Source organism: Strongylocentrotus purpuratus, unplaced genomic scaffold, assembly GCF_000002235.5.
Source record: "Strongylocentrotus purpuratus isolate Spur 01 unplaced genomic scaffold, Spur_5.0 spur5_scaffold_16, whole genome shotgun sequence".
In the NCBI taxonomy this organism is placed as follows: Eukaryota; Metazoa; Echinodermata; class Echinoidea; order Camarodonta; family Strongylocentrotidae; genus Strongylocentrotus; species Strongylocentrotus purpuratus.
Window position 1 is genome coordinate 24,241,722 of NW_022145601.1, and position 13,570 is coordinate 24,255,291.

The 13,570-nt window shown below is 38.8% G+C and overlaps 1 protein-coding gene across 1 annotated transcript; it reads right to left on the minus strand.

The window, feature by feature from the left end:
- Positions 1-7,128: 7,128 nt before the first annotated feature.
- Positions 7,129-10,282, minus strand: LOC100888316 (somatostatin receptor type 4). The gene is made up of 3 exons (XM_003729058.3): positions 10,105-10,282; positions 9,274-9,400; positions 7,129-8,005 (listed from the first exon to the last, which is right to left on the minus strand). Exons 1-3 carry the CDS (start codon positions 10,125-10,127, stop codon positions 7,154-7,156), a joined length of 1,002 nt encoding a protein of 333 aa, XP_003729106.2. The 5' UTR covers positions 10,128-10,282; the 3' UTR covers positions 7,129-7,153.
- Positions 10,283-13,570: the final 3,288 nt, after the last annotated feature.

Here is a 13,570-nt window from a genome sequence, read left to right on the forward strand (position 1 = left end):
AAATTCAATTCAATTCGATTCAATTCAACTACTTATATCGCTGCGGCTTTCTGATATTTCGTATGTTAACATGTTTTTAAAAATGATGAAATTCTCCCAGCATAGAAACTAGGATTCTCTTCAGGTGTTATGTTGCTCTTGACCTTTCTTGACCTTCATGTTACATGTAATGACATTACAATTCTTTTCTTTGTTCTATCTTTGTTCTATTTTGCTGTCTAAAACATCAAAATATTATTTCTTTTCCATTCTTCGGAATGCGAACACACCCACAACTCCTCCCACGGTAGTCCTTCGAAAACCTGACACCGAACTGCAGGTATCCTGTGCAGCAGCGGTTTCAAATAATGGTACGAGGCATAGCATCCCCCGTCAAATTATGGCTGTACAATTCCACTTTCAATAAGTAGAGGTGTCGTGGTCGAGTGGATATGTCACCGGACTGTGGATCACAAGGTCCGCAGTTTAAGTCCCGCCGCGCGGCACCAATGTCCTTCGGCAAGACATTGATCTACATTTGCCGCACTCAACCCAGGTAAGGTACACGGGTAACCGGTACGATTATTCCTACTGTGCGCCGATATCGGTAGCCGGAGCTAAAGCTAGCTAGGGTAATATTTTCCGAAGCCTTTTGGAAGCTTACAGAGACTTATTATTATGCGCTATACAAGAATGGACTATTATAATCATCATTAATATTAAAATATCCTACACTAACTACACTCCTTATTACAATCCTGGTCCAAACACTGCACCTACACCTAAAAGTTCGATAGTTTGATCTGCTGTTTCTTGACCTTATATACCATGATAACGACATTTCAATATTATTTGGAAGCCCTGTCTAAAACCACAAAATATTTTTCTTTGCCATTCCTGAGAATGCACAACACACCCCCAGTTCCGCCCATGTCATGCCTTCGAGAACCTGAAACTGAAATTGGAATCCTGCAGTGTTCACCAACAGGACGCTCCAGGGGCAACATCCTGTCTCGTCATGCTCGTCCTTTCATGTACCCCCATAATAACATTTTGAAAAACAGACTGAAATCAAATACAGACATCGAAAACCACAGTTGTGTTTTCAAACATTAAACATTCCCAAGGTAAAAACCTTGCTTGGATAGAGGAGTATTTACACTGTAATCTATTGAATTGATAATACGTGTTTTGTCAATGGATCCACACTGCCACTTTGTGAAGCAGTTCATTGCCCCTCAAAAAGAAACAACAAGAATTAAAAGAAAAATTACAACTACCAACGGAGCTCAGACAACATTCTGGATCAATGAACTTTGAAAGCTTTTAACCCTATTTCTACAGCACCCCCAGCGATGGAACACGAACGTTCTGCTGTGCTGTGGGTTTTTTCCTGGGTGCTGTAGAAATAGGGTTAAAGATTGTACGTTTAACCCATCTGTGGCTTCTTCTTTTTTTAGTTCATTGTTTATAGAATCTATCCATACTTATTATTATATTATCATTTTAAGGACTAACATCCCATCTACGAGTAATTATTACTCATAATTTTACTACATTTAAAACTTTACCAAATGCCTACACAATTGTACACGTTTTACATAGTTACTTGATAACATCCATATAGTTAAGGTCACAAGATGGCTTTTGAATGACTTGATTCTTACATAGGGGCAGTGGCGAATTAGGGAGGGGGCAAAACACATACAATCATGTGACCCTCTTTTAAACACCATGGTTAAATCAAGTACACAAAAATGTCCCCTTTACTGATTTTTTTTTTCTCTCGAAATTGCGCTCTCCCCTTACTTCTGGATGCACCCCTAGTCCCCTGCATAATGAGCACATTTAGATAGAGAGAAAAACGTAGCAAAGCTTAAGATTAAGTTAAGAAATTACTCCTAATTGTCCGATCAAAATCGGGAACAAATCGGTCTTACTCCTACCCAGTTGGCGAGAATCCTACATGACTGTAATCATGGATGTAGGCACTTTTAAACATTCGCCCCTACCCCCCCCCCCCCCCCCCCCCTCCCCTCCTCCTTCTCCTCGTCCCCACCATATGAATCCCAGATTCAGCTTCGGATGATGAATGATTAAGAAAACAAGACTATATACTAGGAGGTAAAAACAAAACCTTTTCTTAAAGAGGAATGCAATTCAAATGGAATTAGTAAATACAAAATGCAAATAGAAATTTTCTTGATCATAAATCTACCGAAACGCTTATACATGCATTTATTACATGCCGTCTTGATCAATGCAATAGCCTTCTTTATGGCCCTCCGGACTCGCACATTGCAAAACTCCAGAGAATCCAAAACTCTGCTGCCAGGCTTGTAACACGCACGCGTTCTTGTGAACACATCACCCCAGTACTTCGCGAATTGCATTGGTTGCCGGTGACGTACCGCATTATGTACAAAATCTTAGTTTTAACTTATAAATGCATTTATGAATTGGAACAATTTATCTGCAAGAATTAATCGAGGAATACAAACCCTCACGCAGTTTACGGTTATCTTCACAATTAAACCTCGTATCTACTTCTGTGTCAACTCTTTCTTATGGTAATCGCTCCTTTCGCAAAGCTTCTGCTGAACTTTGGAACAGATTACCTTTAAATGTAAAAAGCTGTCGAACCCTTAACCTGTTCAAAGCTAGTCTCGAGACACATTTATTCAAAATTGCGTTCGATGATTAATTAACTCTGTTCACTTTGACGTGTATTTCATATGTATTGTAATTTGTATGTTTATTTACATTTTTAATTTTGTTTAAGATGTAATTGTATATCAGTCTATTTTGTGTGTATAGCGCTTAGAGACTTCGGTGGTAAGCGCTTTATAAGTAACGTTTTTATTATTATTATTATTATTAACGTCGTAATGCCCAAAGTACCTTTATTTATATTTAGTGTAATGTAATCTTAATACCTGACACGCTATAAAGCAGTAGCATGGGATATAATACACCTGTGAATTAAGGCTTACGTAATTAAGTGTGATAATACTGTTGATTAACTAGATATCATTGTTTTAATTTTTATCCCTGTTTCACGCCCCTCCCACTCTATTGTATAATTACCCCCTAATCTCCTCGCTCTCCGTGTCTCTCTCTCTCTCTCTCTCTCTCTCTCTCTTGTTAGTCTCTCTTCCCTCTCTCTCTATCCCGAGTCCGAGCTCCCCCTCTCTCTATTTTCCCATCAATTCTCTCTTTCTTTTTTTGTCTCTAATTATCCCTCCCCCTCTTCCTCCTCTCTCTGCATCTCTGTTTTTAGCATACAATAAACCCCCAACTCTCTCTCTCTCTCTTTCTCTCTCTCTCTCTCTCTCTCTCTCTCTTTCTCTCTTTCTCTCTCTCTTTCTCTCTCTCTCTCTTTCTCTCTTTCTCTCTATCTCTCTCTCTCTCTCTCTCTCTTTCTCTCCATCTCTGTTACATGCTTCGGCTAATAGGGCACAGCGTATACTATATAACGAAGTTATGCCCCTGCTAACGCCTTTATGCAAACCACTACAAGAGGAATTGTTTGTTTTTACCTTTTTTGCATGGAGGGAGGGGGGATCCGCTCTTTCTCTTTAACATCAATAATTCTACTTTTGTCTTTTTTTTACCAAAAGATTCCTCCGTCTCTTTTCAAATATCTCTGTTTTACTATCATACACATACGTACAAAGAACATTGCAGACATTTTGTATCAAGTGCCAGTCTCTCGTAGTAATTTCTCTTTGCATGCTTCACAGTAAAATAATTAATTTTTGCTTTCAACTATTAACAATAAAACCAAGCAATGTAATACATTAAACACAAACGTAAAATCAAAATGTAAATATCGATATTTTAAAACCAAAGACTTAATATTCGCTTGCATTCTTACACAATTAGTGACACACAATTTAATAACTTTAAATCAAATAGTATATGTAATAAATACTGGTAATGTTACGTTAAAACGATAAGGCAAATTCACGATTTCAAAATACTTATATACCTGATACCAAAATTATGTGGAAAGAAGCAAAAGTGATTTCACAATTATCATGAAAAGCTTTCTGGGATGATTGCCTATTAAACATTTGTACCTATCTCTGAAAACACAGCATGAATGTGAATTTATCGACCGCGTTCCCCGTATTACGAGAGTAACATTTTTGATCCCTATTCACAGTATGCTTCCGACATCAACAACGCCCCCATCTCCCCCATTTTGCAGATGATTATAATAATAATAATAATAATATTTAATTTTTATATAGCGCTTAATACAAATGTCTCTAAGGGCTTTACAAATATATATTATTACCCCGGTCATTGGATTCAGTGCTTGCCCGCACACACTGTGTGCACAATCTCCACTCCCTGGGGAGCATTCCAGCCGGGCGTTACTTGACGCTCACAAGCTGTTTGACCAACAATAACGGTCGCATCCTACCGGGTACCCATTTAACACCTGGGTGGAGAGTAGCAAGTGCAGGTTAATATCTTGCCAAAGGATATTAGTGCCGTGTCGAGATTCAAACCCTCGACCTTCGCATCTCCAGTCAAGCGCCTTAAACCACTCGACCACGACACTCCCACGTAATAGGTCTACGCTCCTGCATCACTATAGCGGCACATTTCATGGCATTGGTTTAATGTTGAAAATGAACACATAAAAAAAGGAAAATATTATGGTGTCTCGTACAATAGGCCACGTTATGGCAATGACTAAAATAACAATTGATGCAATTACAATAAAAGGCGAGTAAAATTGTGTATGAGATAGAACGGTCGTTTAATTTTGATGTTCATTGACCTGAATTGATAAACATTTCTTAAATTGGCAATCTTCCACAACCTGATATTCTGAAAGTCAGACGACGTAAAACCATGTGAGTGCCTAGATATATAGCAGAATAAACGGCGTATGGTGGGGGGGGGGGGGGTGGACCCGAGGCAGTTCCATGGATATTGAGAAATTCTGTTAGCTATTCAACTATACTTATAAGGCCATCGAAAATTAATTCCCAGTTTCTCGTTCGGGTTTATTTTTATCTCGACAATTTGGAGATGGGGGTTCGATGTTACTTTATATTTTTCTTGTACATGAAAAATACTTCTTGGGCAATTGTAAAACAAAATGGAAATAAATGTATTTTATTTATCCAGGAGCTCACAAAAGGGTGAGAATGCATTACATTACTGATTTCTGTCATCTGGCTGTCTAAATATATTCATATTCAATTCAATTTATCATTTAAGAACAAAAATTATAAAATGACAACAACTTTTGAGGTGGGCCAAACAAGGAAGGAGGAGGGGGACGAGAGATTAAGAATTCACTTTGTTTGGCCTAATGATTCTATCAACGAGAATCAGCATAGTCTGGCGATATATATAGCCGTAGGGGGTTGAGTGGAGAAGTAGTGGTATGGGACAGTAACCTTCCTATAAAAACAAATTTAAAAAAGGAAGAAACGCCTTTTCTAATCCAGCAGCACAATAATTAATTGAAAAAATAGAGAGAAGTGTAGTTACAATTAAGATACCATCTTTAGTCAATATAGAGGTTGCCACGTGATAAAAACCACATCACTTTCATCTACCCATGATGTTACCCGTCATTAATGATTTACTGGTTGTCTATGTACATCGAGATTGTTCTATAGTATCAACATGAGAGAACTCCGAAATATTCACTTCTACGAACGAGCTTGTATAGCTATACAGCCAATAACAGAAACAAAAACCATGAAGAGTTTGGCCGACCCGATTCGAGTTGGGCAAAATCACAATATGGAGATTACTGCTATGTTGGACAAGCACGAAACTAAACGAATTGTGCCATGCTGTGACCAACTAAATCCAAGTTGGTCAAATACTGTGGAAAGATGGCTTCGTAGCCATAGACGATATAGCGCCGTCTATAGGAGTACTTATACAAAGTACTTTCTACGTCCTTAATCTGCTTTCAAACGCAACGTGAATATTAATTTTTTTTTTATTTTGCAAGAATACCAAGAAAACAAAAGGCAAGTGGTATATAGGCCTACTACTTTTTTAATGAGCTTATAGTGCGTATGCGAAACAAGCGGAACATAAAAATATGTATTTCTGTTGCCACAAATAATGACATTCATTTTTCTTGAAGCTTTCCACTGTGTAAGCGTTTTAATTGCGAGAAGAAAATAATTGTTATTTTCAGTGGAGATGATGCGTGCTTAAAAACGTCAATTGCATGTCCAAAAGCCGTTGCTAGACTAACGCACGAAAAAACTGTGGAAAGAAATGGATCTGAAGCCGTAAACGCTATAGCGCCACCTAGGAGTACAATAAATTAGTTTCTACTTTCTTAATTAATCGCTTTTAAACGCAACATGAATACTAGGTGTTACTTGGCCAGAATACCAAGAAAACAAATTGCAAGTGGAACTATTTTTAAAGGTGCATTATGTGTTTGATTTTTTTCTTCTCCAGCTGAGTGCGTATGCAAAATAATCGTAACTAAGAGGTATGCATTTCTGTAGCCACATGTATTTTTCTTGAAGCTTTCCACTATTTGTAAGCGTGTTAATTGAGAGAAGAAAAATAATTGTCATTTTCAGCGGAGATGTGGGTTGCTTAAAAACATCACATGCACGTCCAAAAGAAGTTGCTAATTTAACGCGCAATAAAACATACCAAGATGAATAAGACCAGATCATTTTTAGGGGGCAAAGAAAGGCCAACGTTTTTGAAAACTTCAGGAACCTTTTCGGACAAATGCAATCGAATACATAAAAGGAAGCAGAGCCCAACTCCATCAAATAGTTTTTGAGTCATCATGGACAAAATATTTTGATAAGTTTGGGAGACAGAACGTTTTCATTTTCATGTATCATAAATGTATAAACTATTTTCAGGTATTGTTCCCTGAAGATGAAAAAAATATTACACCTCCTAAACTTATTTCAAAATATAATTTTCCCCTCTCCCCCCCCCCCTCCCTCCCCACCAATGTCAAATCCCCCCATTAATATCTCAAACCAGATTAAATAGAGTTCCAAGGGCCCTTCCTCTGTCAATGTATTTAATAATATGAGAGATACTGAAACTGCTCAAAACTCTTTTAAAAGATTGTTAATTAAACTTTGTCGTTGTCTGCGAGTGTTATTGTGGAATCCACAAATGTTTTTTATGAAGAGGGGCGGGTACATCATGCCTTTCCATTTGGAATAATCGTCGTCATGCAATACTCCGACGATCTCGTAGTATCTGACATCGTAATATCCGACATCGTTTTATCCGACATCGCATTATCCGACATCGTATTATCCGACATCGTCCCATTGATGCCGATGTCGACGTCACCACCAGTATCGACATGATGACGGGCAAGGTCCGGGCTAGGTTCCATCTCCACCATGTTCCTTTCATACGAGAACGCTATTCCCATTGCTCGCTCACCATCCACACGCTTCCTCTTTTGATTGCCTGATATAGCAGCGAAACTCGGTGGGTGACCGCCGTCCATGTCGGTAGAGGGCAACGACGCTCTCGGACTGTCTCTCGACGACGACGTCGACATGCAAACAATCTGCTTGGCGGCTTTCCAAAATGTATCGTTCGTGAAGGAGTAGATGACTGGATTGAAGCATGAGTTAACGTAAGGCAAGAGAAGGGAGAGGTTCTTGAGTTCGGGGTGCAGAGCTGTCGAGAAGTACTGCTGAACGATATGATAGGTGGCAAAGGGTGCGAAACAGATGATGAAACCTACGAAGACATAGAGAAGACTCTTGCATATCTTCCAGTGCGAGTTGCGGTACCGCTTCGGCACGGGGCCGCCGTTCAGGAGCTCACTTCGCAAGTACTGGTTACTTCGTTTGACGTGGACGACGATGCGGACGTAGATGATGGCGGTGATGATGACGGGTATGTAGAAGAGAAGGATGTTGAGATACACGGGTTTGAAGTCTTTCCACCACGGTCCGAAGGGGACGATGGCCTTGCAAGCCCAGGGCAACTTGCCCGGGTAAGAGATCGCCTGTCCTTCTCCGCTGTAAATACTCTGAAACATGAATAATGAGAACAACAAATTTATAACAAATAATCACTAAAAGACAGTCAAAGTATTGACAGAAAACGTTTGGCACTACTAATAGTAGTATTAGTAGTTTCACGCTTTTAAGAGACGCTTAAGAATACACCAAATGAACTGTACCAGAGATCAGTCATTTTTTTTTGTTTTAAATGATATTTTATTTCCTTCCTCATAATTTCACATAACAAGAAATTATCAAATTAAGCAATATAAAACAAGATCTTTGATACAAGACATTTCATGAGTTACATCAATCAATGAACATGGAAAAAAAAGGGGGAAAAAATTCTTGCATGTAACAGTGTATAATCAAAATAACCGTAGAGGAAGGTTTAAAGTGTAGATTTTTTTGTTTTAAATGATATTTTATTTCCTTCCTCATAATTTCACATAGCAAGAAATTCACATAACAAGAAATTATCAAGATAAGCAATATAAAACAAGTTCTTTGATACAAGACATATCATAAGTTACATTAATCAATGAACATAAAGGGAAAAAAAAGGGGGAAAAAAAAGTCTTGCATGTATCAGTGTATAATCAAAATAACAGTAGAGGAAGGTTTAAAGTCAGTCATCGATGTGTAAGAGAAGGCCATAGCGCCATCTCCTGGTGGATCACGAAATGAATTCAGCAGAACTATTTAGTATATATTTCCCATGTTTTTTATATTTTGTTTTTATTGGATAGCCTCTAGCCGAATCTAAGATAGCCAGTTTATGAGATGATTCATAAGAATGTATCCTACTATGTTTTTAAATAGGCCTTTACTTCTTAATGTCGTTCATGGTTCGTCATCAACATTAATTTTCACAGATCTATTTGACGATTGTATAATTCATTGAGAATTTCTTTGACTCTACTAGATTTGGAATCATTCACCATATGTATCCTACTATGTTTTTAAATAGGCCTTTACTTCTTAATGTCGTTCATGGTTCGTCATCAACATTAATTTTCACAGATCTATTTGACGATTGTATAGTTCATTGAGAATTTCTTTGACTCTACTAGATTTGGAATCATTCACCATAAGTATTCATGAGCTTCTTTCCAAGAAGCTCCATCTTGTACACAATATTGGAGACGGAGAGAGACAGTACGCACAACTCTATATCGCCGACGATGGTTTTAGATACAAAATTAAAATATTTTTCATTAATTTAATGAAAAATTCTTTAATTTTGTATCTTTATCGACAATATCTTAAGAACTTCGTCGAATACGTGACTGACCTCAAACATGAATGCGACAGGTAGAGCAGCGGTGAACGATGTCAACCAGACGAAGAGGAGAACGAACTTGGTTCGACTGACTGTAAACTTGCCCTTGTAGAGAACTGGGATACGAACTGCGAAAAACCTTAAAAGGAGAACAAGAAGCATAAACATTATACACAGTTATAATCGAGGAATGTAGGCTGCATTATTATAGTGCTGGAATATTATAATTGTCATTATATACCTCTCTTTAGAAATCTAGCCATCTGATTGGTCGAAATTGGAATCGTGATTTTAGCCATTCCCGTAAAGAAACGAACAATGCAAATGAGGTTCCCGCAAGATTCCAGGAACCGAGAAAATAGTAAAATTTTGCTGCGATCCCCATTGGTTTACGTGTTAAAAGTTAGTTTGAGCGAGCGCGGATACCAAACTGTGCTTTTTGTCTGCGATTCCCAAATGATCAACAATTTCAGTCACTTTTCCGGCAAAGATAAACAGACATTTTCTCAGACATCCGTGATGTTTTAACCAATCTTTACTCAAGAAAAGGATAATGTAAGAATTCTTGGTAGACTTTTTGTGTCAATTCCATATCGACTGCTTTCATATTCGAGGCCTGGCTGTCGGCTCTCGGGGACGTTGCATCCTCCCATGTCCCCTGGGCGCGCCGGCAACGTCTCCTTGAGCCTATACAACAGCCAGGCCTCTCATAGCAGTCGATATATCTATATTATCATTCATCATTATAATGCAGTAGCTATCGGAAAAATCATTTCGAGGTGGATGGGGAGTGGGGAGAGGTGATGTGGTTTTGTTTGTCTGTTTTTGTTGTTGTTGACGTACCTGTCAATAGCTATAGCCATCATGGAAAAGACGGTGCTATTGAAGCTGACGAACCGTAGGTAGCGATGGATCTGGCACTGGATGTTGGTCCCCCACAGTATCGGCCATGTTGAATGGTAGAATTCGGTCACGTGGAAAATTACCACCAGAGAGGTTAAAATATCCGCTACAGTAATCAAGATAGAGAGAAAAAATATGAAAATTGTGAAAATATGATTATTGTTAATTTGTACTTCTGACAAAATCGCAAGGACTTGAGAAAAAAACCAAGTTGAGGGCAGTTTCATATTACCTAAATCAGAGCCAACTATATATATAGCTTGGCCAAATTGGTTTCACTGGGTCACAACATGGCGCATATTCAGTATAGTTGCCCATATTGTGTCCAACTCGAATCGAGTTGGCCAAACTCTGTGTATAGATGGCTCTGACCTTAATAGATTATGTTCGGATAACGTGCTATTACGTAGAGGCGTCGCAGTCGAGTGGTTTAATTCACTTGACTAGAAATGCAAATGGTGTTGGTTCGAGCTCCTGCACGGCTCTTATGTCATTGAGCAAGGTATTTTATTTGCATTGCTTCTCTCCACCCAGGTTCTAAATTGGTACCCGTTTAGGATGCGAAGGAATTTGTGTTTGGATTGTGCATTTGCGTGCCCGTAAAACGGCGATTAGCTGGAGTGCTCCACATGAAGTACAGAATGTGCAGAATATGAGAAAATATAAACTTAATCTAAGTATACGGTTGTCACGATCATGAAAAGAGATAAAAAACATTATTTGAATTATATGGGCAACTACTGTATAGACCGCTTTTACGTCAACATGACTCAATATCCCAGACTTCCATCTGTTTTTCGCGAATTCACTCTCATCACTATTATTGGGTGTGTTTTTGAAAAAGAAGTTGAACATAAATTAATCATTAAAAAGGGCGTTATTATGCATTCTAAATCAATAATGAGGGGTATAAAGGATAATGGCCCTCGACAGTTGCTAAGAGACGTTACGATTTTGTTGTGAATTACAACTATACAGTGCGTCCCAGAAAAAACGAAACCGAGAATTATCGATGTTTGATCATTACTTAATCACAATTATAATTGATAAATTACACATATTTGGAAAGCTGAGATCCTCCTCTTTCATCTGATGGAACTCATATAATGCATATACTTTCACGCATGAGTGATTAAGATGAATTTGAAGAGAGGAAACCAAAAAGTCATTTGGCGGACGGTATCTGAATTCCAAAGAGAAAATCACTTTTCCAGAAAGTTGAGTTTCTGCCCTTTCATATGACACCTCAATCACGAAACATGAGCTAGGAATAACAAAGTTCTGTATGTTTAAAGTAGTGCTTGCATATCCATAAGTTTATCAAACGAATTCATTTTCACTGGCTGCCTGCCTAGCAACACACGGAATTAAGAAAAGACTTAACTCCGTTTCGTTGACAATCGGCCGTAGACGAAAGACTTCATGCATGGCTGATTGTCAACGAAACGGAGTTAAGTCTTTTGACAATTCTGTTTCTTGCTACGGCAGGCAGCCAGTGAAAACAAATTCGTTTGATAAAATTATGGAAATGCAATCACTACTTTAAACATACAGAACTTTGTTATTCCTGGCTCATTTTTCGTGATTGAGGTGTCATATGAAATGGCAGAAACTCAACTGTCTAGAAATGTGATTTTTCCCTTTGAAAATCAGATATCGTCCGTAAAATGAATTTTTGGTTACCTCTCTCCAAATTCATTTAAATCAATCATGCGTGAAATATGCATCAGGTGAGTTGCATCAAATCAAAGAGGAGGATCTAAGCCTTCCAAATATGTGTCATTTACTAATTATAAATGTGACTAAGTTATGATAAAAACGTCGATAATTCTCGGTTTCGTTTTTTCTGGGACGCACTAGGGAAGGCCATTTGATATGCATGGGAGCAACAAAATATTCTGAATAGGGGGGGGGGGGGGTGGGGTTGTATATTGTACAACGTGGAATTGAGGGAGGGAGTGAAAGGGGAGATTAAGACAGAGAGCGTGCGTGTGTCTGCGTGCGTGTGTTTGTGTGTGCGTGTGAGTGGGAGAGAAAGATAGAGAGTGTATGTGAGTGAGTGAGAGAGAGAGAGATAATGCTTGCACGATCGCTAGACTTTGACCAGTCGTAATGAACGCAAAACTTGATTGGGATAAAAAGAGATAAAGGACCTGGTTAGATGTGGATAGGGATCGATTCTTTTATAAAGGAAATCGTTCGAATTTAAAGTAGCATCTATACTAAAAAATAACGATGGCAGAACTCTTCTGAGAGTCTATTCAACTGTTTTGAGCTAGATCCCGGTTGTAAGAAACATGCTCTCACAAGAGGGAGGGGCGGAAGGAGGGAGAGAGGGAGATTAAGAGGGAGAGCGTGTGTGTGTGTGTGTGTGTGTTTGTGCGGGAGAGAGAAAGTATCTGTGTGAGAAAGGGAGAGAGAGTGTATCTGAGTGAGTGAGTTGAAGAAAGAGAGAGTGTGGGTGTGTGGGTGTGTATGTTTGAGTGAGTGAGTGTCAGAGAAAGGGAGAGAGAGAGAGTGATGAAAAGAGAGAGAGAAAGAGAGGAAGAGGGTGTGTATACGTGTGTTTGTACGTGTGTGTTTGACTGAGTAAGAGAGAAAGAGAGAGAGAGAGGGTGGGGGAGAGAAACTATGAGAAAACCAAGAGTGGTGCTTTACTGAGCAGACGGCCGTTTCTTTGTGGAAGAAAAAGCGGGCCATTCACACATTAAAGAATATCCCTATTTTCCGTTGAAGGTATCATTTCTACGTATACAACAAATGGTTAGTAAACAAAAAAGTATACGATGGCCATGAACCAAAGAAACAGTAATTGAATAACTAATTCAGTGCTCGCCTGCTTGTTGATTTAAGTGATATTTGAGCGGTGATTTTCAATTACTATGGCCATTAGATCGAACACATCGTATGACCGCTCGATCTCATTAAACCACGTAGTTTAATAGGTATTCGTCAGTTGGCAGCTTGGGGAGAGAGAGAGAGGGGGGGGGGGGTGCCACAAATATTGAACACTGAGGGAAAAAATGACATCATCCCTTAACCCTATTAAGGCCAGGGCCCATAATGCCCCCTCCCCCCGTCGAGTTTTTGCCGCTGCATCTAAACCCCTGAACCTTTGGCGCTGAAATTCAGTTTCATGAGTTTGTTCCCTTATGTCTTTTTTTGGTACCAATTTTGTGACCTATGGTGCTTTACTGAGCAGACGGCCCTCGCTTTGTGGAAGAAAAAGCAGGTCATTAAATAAGAATATTCCCTTTTTTCCGTTGAAGGTATCATTTCTACGTATACAACAAATGGTTAATAAACAAAAAGTATACGATGACCATGAACCAAAGAAACAGTAATTGAATAACTAATTCAGTGCTCGCCTGCTTGTTGATTTAAGTGATATTTGAGCGGTGATTTT